We start from the raw sequence: 25836 nt of genomic DNA, 5'->3' as shown, positions 1-25836 counted from the left end.
GGCCGCGGAGATCATGGGCGCGGACGACGACGTCGGTGGTCGACGGCAACACGGCGTCAAGAAAAGCTTTCGCAAGATTTTCACGAGCCAATGGGCCACTGAATCGTGCGAATCTCGCAGCTCCATACTGGTCGCACACTCTCAGCAACCATGCTCTTCGCGCTCTTCGTGCTGGGCTGCGTCGTCTTCTGCCTGCGCAACTTCTCGCCGGAGATCTACGACTTCGTCATCCTGCGCATGACGGCGCGCTGGTACGAGAGCGTGCTCGGCGCGCTGCCGTCGAAGTCGACGCTGCTCGACGTCGGCGTCGGCACGGCGTCGGCCCTGGCGGCGCACGCGTCGACGGTCGCGTCCAAGGACCTGCGCGTGACGGGCGTGGACTACGACATGAAGTACGTCGCGGCCGCGCGGCGGCGCTGCGAGGGCGACGCGCGGCTCGCGAAGCGCGTCCACGTGCGCTGCCTGTCCATCTACGATGACCAGCTCCTCGCCACGCTTCGCCCCGCCGGCGGCTTCGACGCGTCCTACTTTAGCGGCTCGCTGTCGCTCATGCCGGACCCGGCCATGGCGCTCCGGGCGGCCGCGGCCGTCACGAAGCCCGGCGGTTATATTTACGTGACGCAGACGTTCCAGCGGCGGCCCGTGCCGCTCCTCCGGTTCGTCAAACCGCTGCTCAAGTACGCGACGACCATCGACTTCGGCCAGCTGACGACGGAGCGCGACGCGGAGGCCATCTTCGCCGCGTCGGGCCTCGCGGTCCTCGAGCACGAGCCCATCGCCGGCTCCGTCGACACGAGGTTCCAGCGCGCCTACCGCACGGTCCTCCGCGTGCCGTCCTAATCAATGCGCCTGAAAAGTGCAACTTGTCCTTCAAGTTAGAGCTTGGCGCTTCCAGGGGCGCTTCGTCTGGACGCCGTCGCGCCGCATAGCCAGCCGCAACGATGGTCTCCTCGCGCACGGCAGTCGTCGCGCTCCTCGCCTGCGCAAACGTCGCGCAGGCCTTCGTCGCGCCGAGCGCGGCGCACAAGCTCGCGCGGCCGCTCGACGCCAAGGCCAAGGGCGGCTTCGGCGCGGCGCCCAGCGCCAAAACGGAGAAGAAGAAACCGAAAAAGGACGAGGGTCCGGCGCTCGCGCGGCCCTGGGACAACGACGGCGACGACGACGACTCGAAGAAAACCCGAAACGAGCGACGCGGCGCGGCGCCCGCGTCATCAGTAGTCGTTCGCGCGCGGCGCGTCCGTCGAGAGGAGGGAGCGTCGCTCGAGAGGTTCGCGTCACCAATAGTCGTTCGCGCGCGCGGCGTCCGTCGAGAGGGAGCAGATGTCGCGCTCACCATCGCGCGCGCTGTGGAAACGGCACCGAAACCATCGCGCGCTCCCGCAGGCGGCAAGGGCAAGAGCGGGAAGAAGGGCGAGGGCGGCGCGGCCATCGCGAATCCGTCCGGGGGCATGGCCGCGGGCGTGAAGCTCAAGTAAGCAACTTAGCCCTGGTGGAGGTGGAGCGTGTGCCACATGCGCTCGTCGCGCTTCTCCATGGTCACGACGAGCTTGTCCTTGCCGTCGACGGTCCAGGAGCAGCCCGTCGTGTCGACGGGCGCGAAGAGCGGGTGGACGAGGACGATGGGCGCGCCGTCGACGAGGACCTTGAGCGTCTCGCCGGCGCCGTAGTCGACCTTGACGCGCGTCTTGAGCGCGCGTTTCTCGTCCTTGTCCACCTCCACGGACACGACGACCTCGACCTCGTCGTCGGTCTGGGACCACTCGTAGTTGGCCCCGGAGCCCTTGGCGGGCCCCTTGTCGTGGATGGCCGCGGCCTCGGCCATGTGCGTGCGCCGCGCCATCTGGAGCCACTCCGCGTCCTCCTCGAGCTCCGAGTCGTAGAAGTCGACGTTGCGCTGGCCCTGGGGCCCGATTTGGAGGCGGCCGACGTAGGCGTCGCCGTGGATGGAGAGGCCCGTGAGCCCCGCGGCGGCGCAGAGCTTCTCCGCGCGCGCGTTGCGCGGCCGCGCGCGCAGCGTGCCGATCTCGTCGATGTAGAGGGACACGGCGCGGTAGCCGTTCTCGGCGTCGCCGCGCGCGAGCGGGTAGGCCTCGGCGCCGCCCTCGTTGCCCAGCTTCTGCATGGTCTCGAGCGAGGGCGCCTGCAGCGGCTGCTGCGCCATCATCTGGCTCAGCCGCTCCGCGGTCTCGCGCTCCACGGTCTTCTTGTCGAGCACCGCGGTGTCGGCGAAGACGGGCTTGAGGACGTGCAACAGCGCGTCGCCGTCGGCGACGTTGCTGTGGAGCCGCGCCACGGGCTCGCGGCCGTCGTGGGGGATCTTCAGGTAGCAGAACTCGTGGCCCTTGCGCAGCGGCACCGCCGCGACGGCCTGCTTCGCCTTGTTCGCGCGGTCCTCGTGCGTCTCGATGACGACGCCGCGCTCGCGGAGGTAGGCGAGGCGCTGCTCCGGCGTGAGGTCCTCCATGTCGGACGTCACGGTCTGCGGCGGCGGCGTCGGGGGCGTCGGGTCCGGCGGGCCGCCGTCCTTCTCCCGCCGCAGGTGCGCGGGGAGCTCGCCGCCGTTCTCCTGCATGCCGCGGAGCTCCTCCTCGGTCCAGTCGGGAAACGTCTGCTTCCACTCGCCGCCGCGCGCGAAGAGCTCGGACATGCGGTTAGGTTGCAGCGGCTCGCAGTGGCGAAGACGGTCGATGCGCAGGGACTTCGGCCGGCGACGCGGCCTTCGCCTCGAATCGGCTGCGGAGCGCTCCAGAGCGCTCTGCGGCAGCACGACGTCGCCGGGGGTCTCGCTGTGGACGTCTCCGCGCGTCCTACTGCGCGGCACATTCGCTCTCCGCCTCGACGGCCGCCGCCATTGGCGGCCGCCACCGTCTCTGGCGCGAGCTTCGGACAGGCGCCGGGCTTCGCCGAGCCACTGGCAATGCCAGTGCACGGTGGCCCGGCCGCGCCGCGCCGACTGCCGCGCGGCTCAAGTCCACGGTGGAGCGCGCCGCCGTGGCCGGCGTACGATGCGCCCCGGGGCTTCGGGCGTGACCGTGGCGTGGCGTCTGGAGTCGACGTAAGATGTACGTACCCGGTCCTGCTCAGGGGGCCCTGCACAACGGTGCGTGCCGCGGTCCCCGGCCACGTCCCCGGCCCGTGCCCGGGCCGTGCCCGGGGCCCCGTGCCGGGCCCGTGCCGGGCCTCCCCGGCCCGTGCCCGGCCCGTGCCCGGGGCCCGTGCCGAGTGCCGGGCCCGTGCCGGGCCGCGTGGCCCGTGCCCGGCCCGTGCCCGGGGGCCCGTGCCGAGTGCCGTGCCGCGTGCCGGGCCCGTGCCGGGCCGCGTGCCCGGAGCGCATTTACCGTGCCGGAACCCCCGTGCCCGCCGTCCCCGGCCCCCGTCCCGGGGCCGGACCGTCGTGCAGGGGCCCGTCTGCTCGCGGCGACAAAAATACCCCCGGTGGCGGTCTGGGCTGATGTTTCAGAGCCTCGCTCGCTCGCTCGTCGCCAGTCGCTTGTGTGATCGACGACCTGCGACCATGGCGCGCGGCCCGAAGAAGCACCTGAAGCGTCCGTAGCCGGCGTCCAGACACACGCGGGAGCGACGCACACTGTCGAGAGAACCGGGGGACGACGAGACGCGCGGCGATTTCGGCGACGGCGGCGACGGTGCGGCTGCCGCGGCGCGGCGCCCGACGCGCCGCGGGCGGCGGGACGTCCGCCGCCCCGGCGCGCCGCGGCTTTACCGCGGCCGCCCGCCGCCCCGCCGAGCGCCGCGCCGGCTCCCGGACCGCCGCCCCCCGGGGACAAGAGAGACGCGCGCGCGCGCGCGGGACGTCGGGACGCTCACCCGCCGACTCTTAGGCATCAATGCGCCCCGGCACTGGATGCTGGGCAAGATGGACGGCGCCTTCGCGCCGCGGCCGTCGACGGGCCCGCACAAGCTGCGCGAGTGCCTGCCGCTCGTGCTGATCCTGCGGAACCGGCTCAAGTACGCGATCAGCGGCCAGGAGGCGAAGCAGATCTGCATGTCGAAGCACGTCAAGGTCGACGGCAAGGTGCGCACGGACCCGACCTACCCCGCGGGCTTCATGGACGTCATCTCCATGGACGCGTCCGGCGACCAGTTCCGCCTCATGTACGACACCAAGGGCCGGTTCACGCTCCACCGCATCTCCGACGAGGAGAAGGGCTACAAGCTCTGCCGCGTCAACGCCGTCTACGTGACGGCGAAGAAGATCCCCGTGCTCACGACCCACGACGGCCGCACGGTGCGCTACCCGGACCCGTCCGTCGCGGTCCACGACACCGTCAAGCTCGACATCGCGACGGGCAAGATCGTGAGCTTCCAGAAGTTCGAGGTCGGCAAGACCTGCACGATCACCAAGGGCCGCAACACGGGCCGCGTCGGCACCATCATGACCGTCGAGAAGCACCCGGGCTCCTTCGACATCGTCACCGTCAAGGACGCGTCGAACCACACGTTCGCGACGCGCCTCGGCAACGTCTTCGTCATCGGCAAGGACGACGACCTCGACGTCACGCTCCCCAAGGGCAAGGGCATCAAGCTCACCATCATCGAGGAGCGCACGAAGAAGCTCAAGTCCTCCAACTAGGCGCCCGCGGCGGCGGTTGCGCGGGACTCGCCGCGGCGCCCGCGCCGCGGGGCGCGGCGAACCACTCTAAACCTCTCGAAAAAAACTCGGCGTGCGTCGGGGGCGCGCCACGGTCGGGCCGACTCGCATTCCGGCGGCGTCGGACTCGGAGGCCGCGCGGGGTTCGACGCTCGACGGCGCGGCCCCGACCTCGTCCCGGCAAGCAAGTCCCACACTAGGAGCCAGCAAACATGTAGACGCCGCGCGCGGCGCGAAGGCGGGGGAGGGGGGGGCGGCGCGTCCCACTAGACGAGGCCGGCGCCCTTGAGCACGTCCACGGCCTCAGCGGCCCAGGGCGTGAGGTGCGCCGCGTCGTGGACGGCGGACGACGCGGAGACGTAGGCGGCGCAGGCGCTCGGGCACGCGTCGTAGGCGCGTACGAGGTCGTGGCTCTTCTTGCCGCAGCGGTCGTCGGGCTTGCGGTCAACCCACTTGCAGCCCTTGGTGGGGTTGCCCTTGAGGGACCAGGACTCGCTGTCCCCCGAGGCGTCGTCGTCGTCCCCCGAGGCGCAGGCGCAGGGGCACGCGGACGACGCGCGCTCGCCGTCGGCGTCCTTGCGCCTGCAGCGCTCGTCGGGCCTCTTGGCGATCCAGGCGCAGGACTTGCGGGGCTCGTCGCCGACGTACCAGTCGACGTCGTCGGCGCAGGCGTCGCACGCGTCGCACGCGCTCGGGCACGCGCTCGTCGCGACGACCCGCTCGTCGCTCTTCTTGGCGCAGCGCGCGTCGGGCTTCTTGGCGATCCAGGCGCAGCCCTTGTCGGGCTTGCCCCGCACGAACCACGACGCGTCGTCCTCGCACGCGTCGTCGTCGCCGTCGAGGGGCGAGGCCAGGGCCTCGAAGCACTCGTCCGCGAGGGCCTTCTTCCTCTGGCCGTCGTAGTAGTAGTCGTCGGTCTCCTCGACGCACGTGTCGCCCTTGCTCCAGATCGTGCCGTCCTCGAGGTCGCCGAGGTAGCTCTCGGCGTCGTAGGCCTGGCACTCGCGGCAGTCGGGCGCCTCGTTATAGACGTTCTCCGTCGTCGTGCACGTGCCGTCGTCGCACGTGTCCTGGATGGATTCGATGAGGTCCCTGCACGCGCAGCTGCACGTCTGGTCGACGAGGTCCGACTCGTCGCCGTTGAAGCAGACGCCGCCCCAGATCGCCGTTCCCGCGACGGCGTCGGCGAGCGACGAGCACTCGTCGCAGAGCGAGCCGTCCTTGAGGTCGTCGTAGGCGTAGTACGGGTAGCGGCAGCCCTCCGGCGCCCAGAGGCCGATGTCGAGGTTCATCGTCCCGTCGCCGTAGGGCTCGCGCCAGACCTTGCCCGGCGGCAGGTCCGCGTCCTTGATCGAGCCCCAGGACTCGCCGGCGTTCTCCGCGTAGGCGTCGTCCGCGGCGTCGGACCACGAGTACTCGTGGAGCGCGCAGGTCACCGTGGCGTTGGCGAAGGCCTCGACGCCCGCCCGGATGCGCTCGGCGATCTCGTCGAGGAACGTCGCGTTCACGCAGGCCTCGTCGACGAACATGGCGCCGTCGTCCTTCGTGTCGAGGCCCGGCAGGCACGCGTAGCCGAGCATCGCCTTGACTTTGACCTCCGCGGCGTACACCGCGGTGCCGTTCTCGTACGTAATATAATCATCATTTGAGTACTCGAATTCGGGACCGTCGAAGATGCGGTTCTCGGAGTCCAGGTCGCGGACGCTGCTTTCGACGTACGTTTTCAACTCTTCAAAGCATGCGGAGACCATCCAGTCGTCCATCCAGGCGTACACCGAGGAGGGCGAGGAGGTAGGAACGACCGACGGCTCACCAAACGCCGTAGGCTTGGTGGAAGTCGTAGGCACAGACGTAGGAATAGACGTCGGGACGGCGGACGGCTCCCAGGTGTAGCCGGTTGCTCACGGCGTGGGCCACGCCCGCCGACGCCGCGGCCCAGGCCGCCGCCGCGGCGCCGTCGACGCGCGCGGCCGCGAGCGCGGCCGCGACCTCCGCCGCGCCGTCGCGCGGCGCCGAATCGAGGCGGAGGCCGACCTTGGCGCGCGCGGCGGCCGCGCGCGGCGCCGCGGGCCCGACGCGCGCCGGGTCGTAGAACGGCGTCACGGCGATGTCCTCGGTCGCGCCGCGGTAGACGCGCGCGAGGTCGTCCAAGGCGTCCGCGAGCGCCGCGTCGCCGAGCGAGTCGAAGCGGTCGCGGCTCGCGCGGACGCCGTCGTCGCCGAGGTCCTCGACGAAGTACTGGCGCAGGGCGACGTCGGAGGACCCGAGGACCCACTCGAGGCTGAGCATGCGCGGCGCCTCGGACCCGCCGGCCGTGGGCCTCGCGCGCGGCAGCGCGGCGTCCGCCGCGCGCGGCGCGGCGCCCGTCTCGAGCGGCAGGTCGGGCATGGGCCGCCCCATCGCCGGCTGGCTCATGACGTAGACCTTGGCGGCGCCCGCGTCCCTGTCGACGCCGAACCCGAAGACGGGCAGCTCGCCGGCCGCGGCGCCGACCGCGTCGAGCCACGCGCCGACGAGCGGCGGCGCGTCCAGCGCGGCCGCGGTGCGCCGCGCGGCGCCCAGAGCCTCGGCCCGCGGCAGGGCCCACTTCGGGCAGGGCAGCTGGAGGAAGACCTACGAAATGCGTCAGGAGCTCTCGAAAGTGCTCCGGGCCCCAGGACTCTGGAAAAAGACGTGGTAGCGCGCCACGGACGACGACCCGTCCGCGCGGAACTTGGCGCTCACGCCCAGGGCCTCGAGCGGGGGCTCGCCGTCGAAGAGCGCGGCCATCTCGCGAAACGGCGCGCCCCAGACGGGCTCCGCCGCGGCGATGCCCGTGGCCGCCTCTAACGCCGCGGGCGTCGCGCGGAGCGCGGAGCGCGCGTCCGCGCCCGCGACCGCGGCCGCGAGCGCGGCCGCGTCGTCGCCGAGCGCGGCGTCGAAGAGGCTCTTCGCGCGGCCCTCGCTCTTCTTGAGGGTGCCCAAGAGCACCCTCGCGCCGGCCTCGTCGCCGCGCGCCGCCGCGGCGTCGACGGCCGCCATGGCCGACGCGTGCTTCGCGAGGGCGCCGTCGACGGCCTCGCGCGCGGCCGGGGGCAGCGCGNGCTCGAGGTCGCGCCGGAGCTTCCGCATGCACAATGCGAGGATGGCACTCGCGCGTTGATACTTGGAAGCCAAAGATGAAGTAGTTCACGGCGACACCTCGAGCCGCGCGTTACCCCCGGCCCCGCTACTCGCAGTCCCGGTCGCGCGGCGGGTGGAGCGCGCGCTGCTCCTTGCGCGCCTCGCTGCAGGTGCAGGGGTAGTGGCGGCAGAACGCGCAGGGCTCCGGCGGCGCCTTGGGCTTGGGCGGCTCGGCGGGCATGCAGACGTTCTTGTGGCGCTCGCGGAAGTCCTTCTTCTGGCAGGCCAGGGAGCAGTAGCGGACCTTCTTGCAGCGGCTGCACGTCATCATCACGCGGTTGCCGTCCTTGGGCGTCATGCTGTAGCAGCAGGCGCAGCGCAGCGAGTCGCGGAGCTTCTGGACGTCCTTGAGCCACATGCGCCACTCGTAGTCCTTGTGCCACTCGTCGGGGATCTCCGGCACGGGCAGCTGGCTGCCGATCTCCTTGGCGAGGTGGCGGCCCTCCTCCCAGTAGGACTTCGACCGCCGCTCCGCGGACGCGCGCTCGCTGTCGCTCATGAGCTCCTTCGTCAGCGACTCGTCGTAGCGCTCCTGGGGCGGCGGCTGGTGGCCCCACTCCATGCCGAGGCGCTGCTCCTTCCAGTCGGGAAAGAGGTGGCGATCCTTGTTGACCCCATACCCGACCTCCTTGGGATCCTTCTTGTGCCGGTCGATCACATGAATCGACTTCGACGGCCCGGGGAGCCGCAGGTTCGGGTTCAGCGAACTCGGCGCGCCCATGTTCGGCGGCATCGCGCCCGGCGGACGCGAAAGTCGTCTAATAGCCACCAGGCGGAGAGGCTGCAACCGGGCAGCACCATTGGGGAAACGTCGCTTCGCCCGCGCAATGGCTCAAGCCGAATCCGCACCAATGCGCCTCCGCGCGCTGCTCGCCACGGTCATCTTCCGCGCCTGCACCGCCGCCAACAGCACCTGGACCACGAGCGGCGTCGTCGAGGCCGGCCACGGCGTCGGCTGGTGCCTGCAGCCCAGCGACGCCGGCGCGAGCGACTGGCGCGCGCGCGTCGTCGTGCGGCGCGTCGCGACGAACTCGAGCGGCCCGCGGTACCGGCTCTACTCCGCGCGGGACCACGTCTACGTGCTCGCCTTCGCGCTCGACGCGTCGCGGGACCTCGCGGTGGACGGCGCGGGCCGGCCGCTCGTCGCGAGCCGCCGCAAGCTCCGCCTCGACGACTTCGACGACGGCGCGCTCGTGCTCGACGCCGGCGGCCTCGGCGCCGGCGCCGCGCTGCACGTCTACGTCGCGTCGAACCGGCTCGAGGGCTCCTCGGCCTACGAGGTCGCCGTCGAGAGCGACGCCGCGCTCGAACGCGCGGCGGACCCCGTCGGCGGCCGCCGCGGCGCGGCCGCGCCGGCGAGGCAGCGCGGCGCGAGCCGCGTCCTCAGCCTCGACGGCGGCGGCGCGCGGGGCGTCGTGCCGCTCGCCGTGCTCGCGGACGTCGAGCGCGAGACGCGCGCGCGCGTCCGCGACAAATTCGACGTCTTCGCGGGCACGTCGACGGGCGCGATCGTCGCCGCGGGCCTCGCCCTCGCGGAGCTCCCCGTCGCCGTCGTCCAGCGGCTCTACGACGACCTCGTGCGCCTCATCTTCGGGTCCAAGGGCCTGAGCCCGAAGTTTCGGGCGGGCCGGCTCCAGGCGATCCTCGAGGCGGTCTTCGGCGCCGACTCGACGCTCCGCGGCGACGGGGGCCGGCGCCTCGTCGTCGTCGCGACGGACGCGTCGACGGCGCGGCTGCGGCCCTTCCTGTTTCGCTCCTTCCCGCCGCCGGAGGCCGACGACGACGACTACCTCGTCGACGCTAGGTCGCACCACTGCCGCGTCGTCGACGCGCTGATGGCGTCGACGGCCGCGCCGCCCTTCTTCCCCGTGCGCCGCTTCGACGTCGACGGGTCGCCGCGGCGCCTGCTGGACGGCGCGCTCGTGGCCAACAACCCGACGCACTTCGCTTTGGCCGAGGCGTCGGCGCTGCGGCGCGGCGACGCGAGGACCGGCGCGCCGGAGCAGACTTTGGACCTCGTCGTGTCCCTGGGCACGGGCGCGGCGCCGGCCAAGGCGCGGAGCTCCGCCGCCGACGCCCGGTCCTTCCTCGGCGCCATCCCCCGGAGCGTGTCCGCGGCGCGCGACTTCGTCGAGGGTCTGGCGAATCTGCTGACGGACACGGACACGACGCACGACCTCGTGAAGCGCACGCTGCGGGAGACGTGGCGCGGCGACGAGCTCCACGAGCGCTACCACCGCCTCGACGCCGTCATCGACGCGCGGCACCTCCGGCTCGACGAGGGCGACGTCGACGTGCTCCGCGACCTCCGCGCGATGGCGCTCGACTTCCTCAAGCGCGACAAGCACGTCGAGTGGAAGGCGCTGCTCCGCGCGTTGAAGCAGGGGCCGGGCAAGAAGAAAGCGCCCCACGTCTACTCCGTCGTCGACCTCGACGTCGTCGCCGCGCCGCCCGCGGCCTCCGCGCTCCGGCCCCTGCGGAAGACGTGCGCGCGCGTCACGGGGCTCCACGGCTTCTTCTCGCGGAAGCACGCGCGCTAAAGTGACGACGTCCGAGTTTAGACCCTACGTGTCACTAGACTCGTACTGTATGTTGGCTCTATAGATCTAGGGCAATTGGGAAGACTCTGTTCCACGGGCGCCACGGGTGGGCGAGCAACATCCCGAAGACGACCGAGGCGGCGTTGCCGACGGAGAATTCGGCATCAGCATCAATATTCGTGACCTCCCAAGGCACACCGTACGCGTTGAACTCACTCTTGAGAATCGCCTGGAGTCGTATTTCCGCGAGACTGCGTCGGGCCTTCTCGCGGCTCCAGGCTTCATGCTCCGCGAGGCGCGCGCCGACGAAGTTCTTCGAGCGATCGCGGTTGGCGTGGGCCACGGCGTAAAGCAGGAATGCTCCATCGAGACTCTTTGGCACACCGATGCCTGCCTCGTAGAGACAACCCAGCTCCCACGCGGCGTCGCAGTCTGTAAACGTGATTTCCCATCCACGCTCGACCGTTATGTCACAAGCCTCATCGTGTGCTGCTCGAGCCGCCCGGCAACACTCATAGAATCTCTGCGCTGCTACCAGCCCCATAGTTGCGTCTTCGGAGTACTCTGCGAGGGCGCTAAAGCATACCCCAAGTGCATAGTGGCAATCGCCCTTGTACGTTTCCATAGTATCAATAGATCGAACGTTACAAAGCTTGAGGTTGACGATGGATTCGGCGGTGTTTCGCGCGCGCTCCACCGCTGATGCACGGTCCGTGGTTAGATCGCCGGGATACAGCACCAGCTCTCCAAGTGCGCGCGCGGCTGACCATGCCGTCCGCTCAAAGTCAAATCGTTTGGCAGTGCCATCAGTGTTTGATCGAGCAGGGCGCGAGCGGGTGACGACGGTCTGGAGGTGAGAACGGGCGATCGCTCGCGACCGGTGGACGCCGAGACCGTCGCGGTAGAGGAGCGCGAGCCGATAGCGCGCGTGGTCGCACGCTGCCGTCACGTCCGAGAAAGCATAGCAAGAGAGCGCGTCCGTGTCGTCGGATGTCCCGTATGCGAGGGCCAAATGGAGCGCGCGGGCCGCGAGCGCTGGAAACCGGCGCCCCATCGAGTTGGCGTCGGCGAACATCGTCCCGAGGACAACCAGCGCCTCGATATTATCAGGGGCGGTCGCAACGCAGATGGTTTTGTAGATTTTGAAAATGTCTGCTAAGGGCGTCTCGTCGGAGATAGACTTCGCTGCCGCCTCGTTCAGATTCGTCCGTGGTGCTAACGACCGGTGCGCCACGCATGTTTTATTGATCGCCAACGCGGGGTGCGATTCCCAAAGATGGAGAAAGGGGAGGAGAGAAGACTTCCACACATCGGCCGGTAGTTTGTCCATGCTTTGCCTCACTCGCCAAAGGCGCCGCGCGGCCGCGCACACTCGCAAAACCGTTGCCAAAACGCCTTTGAGGCCTGGTGCGAATTATTACGACCGCGGGGAATACGCGAAGGATGTCGCCCCGGCCGTGGCCGCGCGCAGCGTCCAGGGCGCGTCGTCCGACGGCGATATCGCGAGGGACGCCATGTGCCACGTCGCGCCGACGCCCGCGTCGCCGGCGGCGACCTTGGCCCAGCAGGCGCGCGAGTCGCGCTGGACGCCCGCGAGGACCGCGGACCCGTAGGGCCCGCCCGCGTTCGCGTCGACGACCGCGCGCGCGTCGCCCGCGGCCGCCGCCGCCTTGCCCCGCGCCATCTCGCCGAGCATCCGAGAATCGACGCTCCGCTCCGCGAAGGCCAGGTCCTCGATCTCGAAGTTGAGGGCGAGCTTGCGGTAGTGCGCATCCGGGAAGAAGTGGTCGACGTACTCGAACATGGCGACGTCGCGGCCGGACGTCTCGAGCATGACGTTGAGGTCGCGCGTCTTCGCCTCGGCGACGAGCAGCGCGCCGACCATCTCGGCGACCGTGCGGTAGCGCGAGAAGATGGCGTCCTTGGCCGCGGCGTAGGCCGCGACGTCCTCGATACCATAAAGACGCCGGAAGTCCTCGTTCGCCGCCGTCGCGATGACGAAGTCGAGCTGGCGGAAGAACGAGGTCGACCCGACGGGCAGGTCGTCCCGGGCGACGTCCGCGCGGGCGCCGCCGGGGCCGACGATGGCTTCGCGGAGCGCGTCGCCGAACCAGGGCTCGTAGATGGACGTCGTCTTCCGGATGCCGTTGACGCCCGTGACGAGCACGACCCACGGCTTGGCGCTCTCGGGCCGCGACTCCGCGGCGGCGACGGCGCCGGCCCAGCCGCCGCCGCCGAGCACCTTCTCGAAGATTCTAGCGAACTCGTCGGAGTCCGCCGCCGGCAGGGCCGCCGCGAGCGCCGCGCCGCCGGCCTCCGTCGCGGCCCAGTCCTTGTGCGAGTTCCCGGCCCGGTCGCGGAGCACGGCGCCGACGGCGTCCGCGCGGCTCGCGTCGAGGCCCACGTTCGCGAGCGACGCGACGACGGAGGCCACCTCGGCCTGGCTGAAGGGCGCGAGCTCGCCCGCCGCCGCCTTCATGGCGCCGAAGGACTCGACTAACTCCTCCGTCGTCACGGCGCGCATCGCCGTCAAAGGTCGCGTGCCGTGCGACGGCGCGCGCAGCGCGGTGGTCGTTGTGCAGAAGAGTGCCAGGAGCGACAGGCGCATAATGCGGTGGTCGACAGGTGCTGGACTTTCAGATGAATAGGGCTGCAAAACGAGCTCTCACATACGCCTCTGCAAGCTCTTCAAACGCGATCGCGCTGAGTTCAAGAAAGTGATGTTGATTCATGCATGTGCATTAATTAACCGCCCGGCATGGGGACGGGCTAGAACAAAGGACCCGGCGCCATAATGGGAGCTCGAGATCCTGGGAGCTAGCAATGTCTGGGGAGGACTTCTCGGCCTGGCTGGCCAAGTGGACGAAGCCGGACGGCGACGGCGGCGAGGCCGCCGATCCGCCGCCCGACGATGCGCCCGACGACGGCTTCCAGCCGACCTGGTCGCCGCGGGCCGTGGAGGTGAGCCTCGCGCGCGCCCTCGGCCGCACGCCGGAGCCGTTGCCTCCCAAGACGCCGAAAACGCCGGAGCCCGAGCCCGCGCCCGCGCCCGCGCCGGAGCCCGCGCCCGAGCCGTCGCCGCCTCCGAAGCTCGAGCCCGACACGCCGCGGTCGTCGCGGCGGCCCGGGGGGTCGACGAAGAAGCTGACGCCCCGGCCGAAGAAGAAGAAGCTGAAGAAGAAGAAGGAGCCCAAGGAGGCGAAGCGCCGCTGGAGCGTCCGCGACCGGCGCGAGTCGGGCTACGCGTCCGAGCCGGGCGACGCGGGCGCTCCGGCGCGCCGCGAGGCGCTCGAGCGGCCCGCGCTCAAGGACGACGACGACGAGAGCCTGCTCAGCTCCGAGGCCGCATCGCCGCCGCGGGAGCTGTCGCTCGACGAGCAGTTCTACGCCGCGTTTCCCGACAAGAGCGCGAAAAACGACGACGCCGAGCCGGCCGAGGACTTCTCGCGGCCGCGGCCCAAGTCGAGCTACCACCGCGCCAGGGTCGCCCTTGCCGCGCCCTGGGGCGCGCGCAGCCCCGCGGCCCTGCCGGCCGTCCTCGAGGAGCTCCGGCACCACTTCTGCCCGAACTGGCGCCTCGAGTTGTTGCGCACGGGGCTCCACGAGGAGATGCGGCGCCGCGACATCGGCATCGGCGACATGTTCGCCCTCGTCGACGAGGACCACTCCCTCTCCCTCGACGCGACGGAGCTCTTCGCCATGGCCCAGCGCCTCGGCTGCGACACGCGCGTGTCGGACACGGACAAGCTCATCGACGACCACGGCGACAGCGACGAGGGCGAGATGACCATCGAGCAGTTCGTCTACTGGTTCCACGAGGGCTCGGCCCAGCAGGGCCACGGGCCCGGCGCGAACCCGCCGCCGGCGTCGCCGACGCGGGGCTCCCGCCGGTCGACGCGGAAGCGCGCGCGCAAGTCCATGACGGCCAAGGCGCGGCGCAGCGACGCCCTCGACGCCTACGCCGACAGCGTCATCTCCCACGTGCCCTTCGACGACATGAGCGACGGCGACATGCTCGCCGTCGAGGCGACGCTCTTCGACGGCGCCGTCCGCGACGTCATCGCCACGTTCTGGAAGCTCACGGACGAGGACGGGTCGGGCGCGCTCAGCAACGACGAGTACACGGCGCTCAGCGTGCAGATGCAGCGCGCCATCCACGAGGCCGAGAGCCCCGGCGAGCCCTTCGACGCCGCCGCCGCGGACGAGAACGCGGCGAACGACTGGAACGAGGACCGCCACGGCAAGGACATCGTCGACCTGCGCGGCTTCCACCTCTCCATGCTCCAGCTCGCCGACGCCTGGGCCGACGAGGCGACCGTCGCGGCCGCGCGCGCGGCGGCGAAGAAGGCCGCGGCCGCGCGCCTGCCGGTCGGGCCCGCGGCGCGCGCCGCGGGCGTCGCCGCGACGCTCGCCAAGCTGCTGGACACGGTGTCCATCGTCGACCGCACGGGGAAGCGCGTGTGGCGCTGGAATCTGCGGGGCGACGCGTCGCCGGAGAAGCCCGCGACGCCGCCCCCGGCCGTCGCGCGCCTCGGGACGCCGCCGAAGAAGGCGGCACCCCCGGTCGCCGCCGCGGCGCCGTCGCCGGAGACGCCGCCGCGGACGGCGACGCCCGAGCCGTCGCCGGAGAAGCCCTGGACGCCCGACACGACGCCGCCGCTGTCGCCGCCGAAGGTCGCGTCGCACGCGAAGCCGCCGCCGCCGCGCGCGCCGGACCCCCACGCCCTCGAGAAGCTCATGATGGACGCCCTCAAGCCGACGCGGTCCCAGGCCGACGACGGCGAGGAGGACCAGCGCCGCTACCGCGAGGCCGCGGAGGCGTCGCCGCGCGAGCGCATCCCGCGGCTCGAGCCCCGGCGGACGCCCGGCGAGCCCGCGGCGGAGGAGGCCATGCTCGCCTACGCCGACGCGGCCAAGGTCGCCGCGCCGCCCAAGGCCGTCGTCGCCGTCACCGTCGCGCGGTCGCCGCGGCCCGAGCGCGCCCCGCAGCCGCGCGCGTCCGAGGGCATGATCTTCCACCGCGACGTGCGCGAGGTCGGCCTCGCCGTCGCCTACGAGCACGACGGCGACTTCGCCGCGCTCCTCGAGGCGGCGGAGGCGCGGGACCGCGAGGCCGCGGCCGCGCGCGACGCGCGGCTCCGCGCGAACCGCGCCATCATGGCCGCGGCGGGCCTCTACGCCGACGACGACGGCGCCTTCGAGCCGAGCCCGCGCGCGAGCCGGCGCCGCGACCCGGCGGAGAAGTTCGGGCCCCGCGAGAGCGCGACGCGGCCCGCCGCGGAGCCGCCGCGGCCGACGCTCACGCCGGGCCCGCCGCGGCGCCGCAAGCCGCGGCGCCAGCGGAACCCCGTGTCCTTCGCCGCGGACGTCGGCGACCCGGCGCCGCGCTCCGAGCTCGACCGCCTGCTCGCGGAGCCCGCGGTGTCGCGCGGCGCGGACGCCTTCGGCCTCGGCGCGACGTCGCGGCGGGAGCGGGAGGAGCCCGCGCCCGACGACACGCTCGACGCGCTCCTCGCGGGCCTCCGCGGCGACGACGGCTCCGTGTCGTCGCTGTCGACGGCGGCGACGCCGCCGCGGCCCGCGCGGTGGACGCAGGTCGCCAAGGCCGTCGACGACGACCCCTCGCCGCTGCTCTCGGCGACGACGGGCGCGCCCGCGCGCAAGCCCGTGCCCCTGTCGTCGCGCCGCCACACGACCCACGACCTCGCCGAGCCCGTCCTCAACATCACCTACACGCTCCCGAACCGCCCGTCCGCGAAGCGGCGCCGCGGCGGGCCGTCGGTGGCCGCGCCGGCGGGGCGGAGGGCCGAGGCCCAGGCCCACGCGCGCGGCCGCTTCGGCAACGTGGCGCGCATGACCGCGCGGAATTATTAGCTGGTGGCGCGCGGGAAGCGGACGGGCGGCGACGCCGCGAGCAGCTGGCAGAACCAGTGCCAGCTATCCTCGCCGCCGTCCTCTTCGAAACGCCTTTCGTCAATGTTGGTAATACCAAGCTCTAGTCTGGACCAATAGGCATGGATCTCAATCAGGGAATTGCAAGAAAAGAGGTCATAGGATTGGTCTTTGTCGTACGACGCATCCCAATCATGGTTTTCGTATTGACCCAGCCAAAGCCTTGAACGAATGAGGGAATTGCGCCCGCCACTTGTGACGTTGACCTCGACTTCAACAGGAAACTCCGGGGCACCCTCCCTTCCCGGTACCGGATTAAGATTGGGGATTCTGAAGAATTGGCGGAAGATATTGTCCATGTGGTCTGTATCTTTGCAGCCTGCATGATCACCGTCTAGCCGATGGATGAAATCACCGTACACGACGAACATCTCTAACTTAAGCTTTCGGTTGAAATTGTTCAGTATTTTCTCCTTGATCCCGGTGATGGGTGGTCGCGTGGCGTCATCGTTGATGCGCGCTGTGATTGAATGAGGCAGGCCCAATGCGTCATCGAGCAGTGAATTTTTTTCTTCGACAGCTGTTGGTTCAAAGGGTATCTCGAACCTCCAGTCTATACTACCATCCTCGGAGAGGCTTTCTGGGACTGGAGCAGTAAGTGTGAATTGAGGCGCATGCGCCACTCGCGATTTTGCACGACGCAAAAGCTGAACGGCAAGCATCACGTCGCCGCGAAGTGGCACCGCCCGCCCTTGCGCATCGCGTGGGGCAGGGGTTATTCGTGGCCGTTGCGGCATCGCCGCCGCGAGCAGCGACTTCACGAGCCCGCGCGCGTCCGCCGGCTTGTCGAAGCCCGGTAGCTTGGCGAGGCACGGGTAGCGCCGCGCGAAGACCTCCGTCCAGGTCGCGTTGTTCAGCGCCGCCTCTCTGAGCGCGCGGCACACGCTGGCCACTGGAGCCACGCCCGTCGGCACGAGGAAGGGCACAGCCAGCTCGAGCGTGAGAAGCGAGGAGGGCATCGGAGCGCGAAGGCTCGACGCACTAGATGAAGGGACGCGCGCGACGCGCAGACGAGCCACGGCGAGGATAGGCGCGCGGATCAGAGGTCCATGCCGGTCGAGGCTGATGTTGACCTCGAGATGAACCCATCGAGCAGCCGACAACAGCTTCGTGCTGGCCGGCAGCGCCGACCGGGGGCTGCGCATGGTGGGCGCGGGCCAGGCCTAGACTCCAAACACCATGGGCGTCATCACCATGGGCGGCCTCACGGCGCAGCCGTCGAGCCGCCTTCAGCACGTCGCGTCCATGGGCGCCAGTTCCATGGGCGCGGAGAAGGCCAAGGCCGAGAAGAAGGAGCGGCGGCGCAGCTCCGTGAAGAAGGCGCGCTTCGCCGAGGAGGCGCCGCCGCCCGCGCCGGCGATGGAACCGCCGAAGCCTCCGCAGGGCGGCGGCCTCGCGGGGTCGACGTTCAAGAGCCGCATGCGCGACCGCGAGACGCGGCAGGAGCGGGCGCGCATCGCGCAGAACGCGGAGACGGAGACGCCCATCCACACGCTCCTCGAGGACAAGAGCAAGCAGACGGTCCAGTTCCCGCCGGGCACGCCGAAGAACTACACGCCGCCCGCGACGGCCGCGAACGGCATCCCGCAGACGTTCGCGTCGCGCCAGATCCGCCGCGCGGGCCGCGCGAAGCGCGAGATCTTCGAGGCCGCGGAGCGCGACGGCCGGGCGCACGGCCCCTTCTGCGCGGCCCAGCGGCGGAACACGGCCTTCGGCCTGCGGGAGGGCCACCTCGGCGTCCAGTGGAACCGGCGGCTCCAGCGGCGCGCGAAGAAGGAGCGGGGCCTCGGCGCCGTGGCCCCGAGCGTCCGCGAGGCGGCCCTCGAGGCGGCGCTGGACGGCCGCGACGGGCCGAGCCAGGGGCGGCCGGCCGTCGGCGAGCCGCGCGACGAGCCGAACGAGGCCCGGTCCTTCGCGAGCCCGCACGCGCGGTCCCTCGCGGCCGTCGCCGCGGGCCACCGGGGCAGCGACGCGGCCTGCGCCGTCTGGCGCGCCCTGTGGACGGCGCGGCGGCGCCGGGGCCACCAGGAGAAGCAGGAGCGCGGCGGCACGCTGCCCGAGTTCGACGGCTTCGTCGTGTCGGACGCGGTGCTCTACGAGCACGGCGCGCCGAAGAAGTGGCTCTTCAGCGACGCGCTGACGGGCAAGCTCCTGCGCAAGGCGCCGGGCAACGTCGCCTTCGACGCGATCCGCGCGCGGTGCGCGCGCGTCGGCGCCGCGCCGCCGCGGCGCCACGAGGCGCCCGACGCGCGCGCGGCCGCGGGCGTCGCGCTGCTGCTCTACGAGGGCAGCGAGCTCAAGGCGTTGAGCGCGGCGCCGGAGGAGTGGGAGGCCGTGCAGCACGACTCGACCATCGTCGCGGTCGTCGCGTCCGTGCCGGGCGTCCGCGTGCAGCACAGCTGGCGCCACGACACGCCCAAGACCAAGGCCTTGATCGAGTCGAAGCGCGCCCACGAGCGCGGCGCCCACGCGGACCGGGGCGGCGAGACGCGCTACGCGCCCCTGCGGTCCAGCGTCGTCAAGAAGCATTTGGACGTCGCGGTGCGGCATTTAGTGAGAGCGGTCGAGGCGGGCGCGGGCGTCCGCGTGCGGAGCCTGACGACGGTCTGGGCCCTGGACGAGCGGCGGTCGACGGCCGTCGCCGAGCCCACGGACGAGTACGTCGCGTCGGGCGACGCGCCGCGGCTGCCCGCGCCGCCGCTGCAATTCGAGCGCGCGGTCGACGTCGAGTTCCTCCAGCCCCTGCACCGCTCCAAGGGCTCCGTCGCCGGCGACAGCGACGCGGGAGGCGGCAGCGTCGTCGACGCGAGCCCGTCCCAGGTGCTCTTCGGGCCCGCGGTCCACTGCCACGCGTGCCCCGGCGGTCTGTGCGGCTGGCGCGCGGCCAAGGAGAAGGAGGAGGACGACAGGGAGCGCGACGACGACGACGCGGCCGAGGGCGACGAGGAGAAGAAGCCGGCGAAAGAAAGCGGGCGCATGATGCTCGCGCGGTCGGCCATCGAGTCCGCGGCGCGCGAGGCCGCGACGGGCGACGCGCTCGACTACTGGCCGCAGAACCTGGTCGCCTGGTGCCTCGCGGAGCGGGCGACGCGGGGCGACGGGTCGCCGGGGAAGCGCTGCCGGGCCATCGTCGACGTCGCCTGGACGACGCCGTCCGTGGGGCTCGCGTTCCCCAAGGCGAACACCGTCGTCGCGCCGGGCCAGATCTTGGCCGTCACCTGGGTCTGCCGGGGCCCGCCGCCGAAGACGATCAGCATCGACCTCCACCTCGTGCCCGACGCCGTGGACGGCGAGCGGGAGATCATCGAGGACGACTTCCTCGTGTCGCACCGGGTTTTGGCCGTCGCGGCCGACGGCGCCGCGGGCCACTTCGACTGGTTCGTGCCGCTGGACGTCAACGGCAGCAACACGCGGGCCTACTGGCGCCTGACGCTGGCCGTCCACGGCGAGGACGGCGACCCGGACGGCGCGCCGTCGCCGGGGCGCGCCGCGCAGCGCCTGCCCGCGCCCGGCGACGGCGGCGGCGCCGATTTGGTCGCCGTCGCGTCGCCGCGCTTCGCCATCGCCAAGGCGCGCGACTTCAGCTTCGGCGAGACGCCGCCGGACGCGCGGGCGTCGAAGCTCGACGTCGACGTCGCCCACGCGATCCTGCAGATCAACGACGCGCGGCGCGTGGCTCTGGTCGACGACACGAAGGTCCGGCGCTGGGACAACGTGCTCGTCTGCGGCGACTGCTACGAGGCCTACGCGGAGCTCGCCCAGCGGCGCGCGCGCTGGATCGCGCCCCACCTCGTGCGGCGGCGCAAGCAGCTCCACGACGCGGCGCTGCTCTGCCTCGAGGACTCGCGCGCGTTGTCGCCCGACGAGGGCCGGCGCGCGCGGCTCGCGGAGCGCCGCGAGCGGCGCAAGGAGACGCTGGCGCTCCTGAGCGCGCCCAAGGCGACGCCCCGGACCAAGGTCCGCGACCGCCAGCTCGCGGCGTCGCGGAGCGAGCCGCGGCTCAAGGGCGCGAGTCGGCCGCTGCCGCGCGTCGCGACGGACGACGTCCGCGGGTCCGTCTTCGTCAAGAACCTGCCGGGGGCCGCGAGCAAGCTCCGGGCGGAGACGGAGGCCTTCGTCGAGGGCGGCAAGGAGCAGTACACGCGCCAGGAGCAGCTCCTGCGCTGGGCGCGCCAGGAGCAGGGCCTCCCGCCGACGCCGCCGCGCGACGACTACGACGAGCCGCCGCCGGCGCGGCCCCTGCCGCCCATGACGCCCACGGGCAAGCTCGGCAGCGCGCTCCTCGGCGCCCTCGAGCCCGACGCGCGCGCGGCCGACGACGCGTCGACGGCCGCCGCGTCGTCCGCCGCGGTCTCCGAAGAGCCGCGGCGCCGCGAGCCCCGGAAAAACAAGCGCGGCAAGCGCAAGCCGAAGCGCGACTCGAGCCGGTCCTACGGCGACCTGCTCCACCCCTGGCAGCGCCTGCTCCGGGACCAGCTCGCGCTCCAGGAGACGTTCGCGTCCGAGGACGACGACCAGCCCATGGATCCGCTCCTGGCGTCGCTCATGACGCCCGGCGTCACGCCGGGCATGCTCTCGACGGCGGGCTCGGCCATGACGCCCGGGCCCTACACGGCGGGCACGTCGGCCTACACGGCGTCCGCCTACGCGGCCGGCTCGTCCGCGTACACCGCCGGCTCGTCCATGACGCCCGGGCCCTACACCGCCGGCTCGTCCATGACGCCCGGGCCCTACACCGCCGGCTCCTCCATGACGCCGGGCTTCACGGCCCAGTCCTACGCGGAGGACTCGGAAGATTATGCGTAAAAATGTTCACCTTAGAAGTTCAACTTGCACTGAACTTGACTCGGAGCTCTCCGACAGCTCAGATCGCGTGATGGCTCGCGCTTCTACTTCAGCCCGCTCGATGCTGCTGCCGTTGCTGCTCTGCGGCTCGGCCGGCGCCCTGCGCGTGCCGCGCCGCGCCGCGCTGCGCAACCTCGCCGCCGCCGGCGTCGCGCCGCTCGTCGCGGCGCCGCCGGCCGGCGCCGCGCCGGCGGAGGTCTTCGCGCCGCCCGCGGCGAGCCTCCGGGGCCGCACGATCGTCATCACGGGCGCCAACACGGGCCTGGGCCTCGAGTCCGCGGCGCGCCTCGCCGAGGCCGGCGCGGACGTCGTCGCGACGGCGCGGACGGCCGGCAAGGCCGCGTACGCCGTCGACGAGGTCGCGCGGCGGACCGGCAAGACGATCCGCGCGGTCGAGCTCGACCTCGGCGACCTGAAGAGCGTGTCGTCGTTCCCGGCGCGCCTGCCCAAGGACGTCACGAAGGTCGACGTGCTCATGGAGAACGCGGGCGTCATGGCCATCCCCGACAAGCTGTCGACGCGCGACGGCTTCGAGCGGCAGATCGGCGTCAACCACCTGGGCCACTTCGCGCTCACGGCGGCGATGATGCCGCTGCTGGAGAAGGCGCCGACCTTCCGCGTCATCGCCGTGAGCAGCTCGGCGAACTTCGGGGCGAGCAAGGACGCGATCGGCAAGGCCATCGCCGACGACCTCGACCCGAAGGAGTACAGCCAGTGGGGCAACTACTGCCTCTCCAAGGCCTTCAACGTCCTCTTCGCCGACGAGCTCCAGCGCCGCTTCGAGGCCAAGGGGCTCAAGGGCAGCGCCGTGTCGCTCCACCCCGGCGCGGTGCAGACGGATTTGGCGCGCTACCTCATCTCCGGCACCGAAAAGGCCGAGGCGGGCGTCGCGCTCGCGGACACCTACGCCACCATGAACGGGTTCCAGAAGCAGCTCATGGTGGGGCTCTCGAACTTCGTGCTCCCCATCCCGCTCGGCGCGAACACGCAGGTCTACCTCGCGGCGAGCCCGAACCTCGCGGCGGACGGCGGCCTCTACTTCGACTCCATGAAGCCGGCGAAGCCGGGGCCGGCGACGGGCGACGCGGACCTCGCCGCCAAGCTCTGGGCCGCCTCCGAGCGCCTGACGAAGGTCAAGCTGGCGATCTAATTTGAGCCTTGATTCTACGGGTGTATGGGGCAACATGGACTAGATGCACAGCAACAAAAAAATCGGGCAAAACCTCTCGTTAGGCTGCAGCCGCGGCCGGCGGCGGCGCGCGACCGAGCCAGTGAGCACACCGGTGGCCGTCGCCGCACGTCTCGCGACGTAGACGATGCCCATGTACTACGGCGAGGAGCCGGAACCCGGCGAGTCGGAGGACGAGTGCTACGCGCCCCTGGACACGCAGCGCGCCTACACGCGGAGCAGCGTCGAGCGGCGGCGCACGGTCTGGGAGGACATCGAGGCCTTCGAGGCGACGCGGACGCGCACGCTCATGCAGCCCAAGCACCGGGGCCTGGGCCCCTCCGTGCGGCCGCGCGCGGGCGCGGAGGCCGTCGTGAGCTTCGTCGCCAAACCGGCCGGCGGCGGCGCGAGCGAGGTCGGCGGGCGGCGCGCCGTCGTCGTCGCGGGCGACGCCGAGGCCGGCGACGAGCCCTGGAAGGCCGCGCTGCGGCAAGAGCTGCTGCACATGCGCCGCGGCGAGCGCTGCGAGGTCGACGCGGCCGACGGTTTAGCGGTCGACGCGTGCCTCCATTGCGTGCGCGTGGAGCGGAAGCTCGCGCCGCGGCCGGACGGCCCCTGGCCCGCGGCGGGCGAGGTCAACGCGAAGCGCTTCGCGGCGCCGAAGCGCAACGGCGCGAAGCCCGCCTTCGGCGACGCCGTCGAGGCGAAAATCGTCGTCGTCGGCGCCGCGGACGCGCGCGACGACGACGCGCTCTTCGCGGCGCTCGACGGCGCGGACACGCGATCCCTCGTGCTCGGCCGCGGCGACGTCGCCGAGGGTCTGGAGACGGCGCTGCTCGCCATGCGCGTCGGCGAGGCGTCCGTCGCCACGGCGTTCGGAGATTACGCGAACGACCCGAACACTCCCGCGGCCCCGCCCCCCGAGGCCGAGGCGAGCGGCGGCGTCGACGACGCGGCGGCGCTCCTCGCGGCGCCGCGCGCGGGCCCGCCGGCGCGCGTCTGGCTCCGGGCCGCGCTGCGCCTCGACGCCGGGAGGCGCGACCCGAGGACCCCGCGGCGGCCAAAACGTACGGCGCGGAGCTCGCGGCGCGCGGCCGCTGGCGCCTCGCCGAGGCCGCGTGGTCCCGGGGGGCGCGCGCGGCCCAGCGGCGCCTCGTCGACGAGGACGACGGCGACGCGCGGCGGTCCGCGGCCGAGTTGCTCGCGAGGTTGCTGCTGAACGTCGGCCTCGCCGCGGGCAAGCGGCCCGGCGGCGGCAAGGACGAGGTCCGCGCGCTCACGGCGGCCGTCGAGTGCCTGGGCACGCTGAGTCTCGCCCACGACCCGGACAGCGACGACGACGCCGCGCCGGAGGAGGGTTTCGTCGACGCGCGCGCGGCGCTGTTGGCCGTCAAGGCGCGCGTCCGCCGCGCGGCCGCGCGGACGCGCCTCGGCGACGCCGCCGCGGCGCTCGCGGACCTCGACGCCGCCGACGCCGGCGCCGCCGCGGCGCTCGCGCGGGACCCGGCCGACGCGGCCGCGAAGGCGCTCGCGCGCGACGCCGCCGTCCAGCGGCGAGCCGCGCGCGACGCCGCCGCGAAGCGCCGCCGCGCGGACAGGGTCCAGTTCAAGGCGGCGAACCTCTTCAAGGGCGACAAGCCCGCCTACGCGCCGCCGCCGGAGGAGCCGCCGGAGGCGCCGCCCTTCGAGCTGCCGACGTACGACCCGGACGACCCGGACGCCGCGAAGTTCGCGGCCAGCTTCCGGCCCTACGTCGACGAGCTCGACCGGGCGACGAAGCAGCACGAGAAGGGCGAGTTGTCCTCGGCGGACTTCGCGAAGATCATCGCCAAGGGGCCGGGCGGGTAGGGCTAGGAGCGTTGTTTTGGAGTCCTTTTTGGCTCGGCTTAGCCCAGGCTTGCGAGTGTGCACGATGCAGACGCGGGTCGCGGAAGCGGACGACGATGGCGAACTCCGTCGAACAAACCGGGCGTGTACCCCCGCGGATGGCCCATCTCCTTCGCGTGTGCGTCGCGGCGCTGCTCGTGACGCCCCACATGGCGGCTTCGCAATACACACACATCGGTCGACCTTCGCTCCCCTACGAAGAGCGGAAAGCGGTGATCGAATCTCTGGAAGTCATCATGGGCCAGGGACCGGTGGGCTACGCTCTCCCAGGCGGAGCCGACGGAGCCATCGACGATCAGGCGGTCGCACTCCTGTACATGGCCTGCGTCCTGGGCTCCGAGCCGCAAGCGCGGCGCGCGCTCGACAACGGCGCGGACGTGAACAACCCCGGCCTTTCGCCGCTCCACGTCGCCGCCTGGTACGGCTACACGGACGTCGCCCTCACGCTCGTCCAACGAGGTGCGACCCTTTGGCGACGCACCGAAAAAAGGTTCACCGCGCTGATGCTGGCCGCGATGAACAACCACACCGACTCCGTGAAGATGCTCCTCCAAAACGGCGCTGAGGTCGTCCCCCGCGACGTTCACGACCTCTCGGTCACGCGCAAGAAAGTCGCCAAGGACGTCCTGGACATCCTGCACGAAGCGGCCGGCATGAACCTCCCGCGCAAGGAGACGAAGAGGCGCCGTCGGGCCGCCAAGCCCGTCCCGCCCAAGGAGACGACGAGGCCCCGTCCGGCCACCGAGCCCGTTCCCGGCGACGTTCGACACCTCTCGGGAAACATTCTCGTCGAATACGTCGCGCACTTCGTTATCGTCGTCCTGTTTGGGATCATCGCCTTCGCCTTCGTCAGCATCGGCCACTTCTACCTGGTCGCGACCGTCCTGTTCACGCCCTTGCTGGTGGTCGCCGGCTTCGTGGCTGGCTACGGCGCGCTCATCAGCTTCGTCCTCGTCGTTGGCGGATCGTGCCAGGTCGCGCTGTGGAGGTGGGGCGACGAGTGGGCCGAGGCGCGGGCCGCGAGGGCGGAACGCGATCTGCTGAAGGGCGACGCGCCCGCCCCGGCGCGGGACAGGGGCGACCGCGGCGCGGCCCGCCGGGGCGCCCGCGCCGCCCGGCGGCCGCGGCCGCGGAAGGTCAAAGTCGCGCCCGAGGCCTCCGAGCCCGAGCCCGCCCCGCCGACCCGCACCGAGGCCGCCCGCGCCGAGGAGTCCGAGGGCGCCGAGGAGGTCGACCCCACGGTCCGCGCGCTGCTCGCGTCGCTCGGCCTCTCGTCGTTCGAGGCGACGTTCGCGGAGCACCTGATCGACGCGGACGCGCTGCCGCTGATGACGGTCGAGGACCTCGTCGAGGAGATGGGCATCCCCGTCACCGTGGCCGCGTCCATCGTCGAGGCCACGCGCGCGGTGTCCGAGGCCTCCGAGCCCGAGCCCGAGCCGGAACCCGACTCGGAGCCCGAGCCGGAGACGACGGAGCCCGTGCTCGAGCCCGAGGCCGAGGCCGCGCCCGCGCCGGAGCCCTCGGCGCCCGAGCCCGCGGCGGAGCCCGCGTCGGAGCCCGAGCCCGCGCCGGCCCCGCCGGCGGCCCCGCCGGCGCCCGCCGCGGCGCCCGTCGCCGCGGCCCCGGCGCCCCCGGTCGCCGACGCGGGCGACGCGCGCCGCACGGGCGTGTGC

The 25836-nt window shown here is 72.0% G+C and overlaps 5 protein-coding genes across 5 annotated transcripts; 4 read left to right on the top strand and 1 right to left on the bottom strand.

Moving 5' to 3' along the window:
- Positions 1-3495: 3495 nt before the first annotated feature.
- AURANDRAFT_69604 (hypothetical protein) lies at positions 3496-4671 on the top strand (the record flags this gene model as incomplete). Its single annotated transcript, XM_009034406.1, has 2 exons — positions 3496-3545; positions 3840-4671. The coding sequence occupies 2 exons, from the start codon at positions 3515-3517 to the stop codon at positions 4589-4591; spliced, it is 783 nt and encodes a 260-aa protein (XP_009032654.1).
- A 3951-nt stretch (positions 4672-8622) lies between these two features.
- On the top strand, positions 8623-10311 carry AURANDRAFT_60696 (hypothetical protein; the record flags this gene model as incomplete). Its single annotated transcript, XM_009034407.1, has 1 exon — positions 8623-10311. The coding sequence occupies one exon, from the start codon at positions 8623-8625 to the stop codon at positions 10309-10311; it is 1689 nt and encodes a 562-aa protein (XP_009032655.1).
- Positions 10312-11728: 1417 nt separating this feature from the next.
- On the bottom strand, positions 11729-12919 carry AURANDRAFT_60695 (hypothetical protein; the record flags this gene model as incomplete). The annotated part of the gene is made up of 1 exon (XM_009034106.1): positions 11729-12919. The coding sequence occupies one exon, from the start codon at positions 12917-12919 to the stop codon at positions 11729-11731; it is 1191 nt and encodes a 396-aa protein (XP_009032354.1).
- A 215-nt stretch (positions 12920-13134) lies between these two features.
- AURANDRAFT_60694 (hypothetical protein) lies at positions 13135-16185 on the top strand (the record flags this gene model as incomplete). The annotated part of the gene is made up of 1 exon (XM_009034408.1): positions 13135-16185. One exon carries the CDS (start codon positions 13135-13137, stop codon positions 16183-16185), a length of 3051 nt encoding a protein of 1016 aa, XP_009032656.1.
- Positions 16186-21313: 5128 nt separating this feature from the next.
- Positions 21314-22234, top strand: AURANDRAFT_4152 (hypothetical protein; the record flags this gene model as incomplete). Its single annotated transcript, XM_009033848.1, has 2 exons — positions 21314-21994; positions 22043-22234. Coding segments are annotated over 2 exons (873 nt in total), but the record flags the coding sequence as incomplete, so codon positions are not given.
- Between the last annotated feature and the right edge of the window lie 3602 nt (positions 22235-25836).

This window comes from Aureococcus anophagefferens (genome assembly GCF_000186865.1).
Source record: "Aureococcus anophagefferens unplaced genomic scaffold AURANscaffold_1, whole genome shotgun sequence".
Taxonomy (NCBI): domain Eukaryota; class Pelagophyceae; order Pelagomonadales; family Pelagomonadaceae; genus Aureococcus; species Aureococcus anophagefferens.
This window is presented reverse-complemented; position numbering and strand designations above follow the sequence as displayed.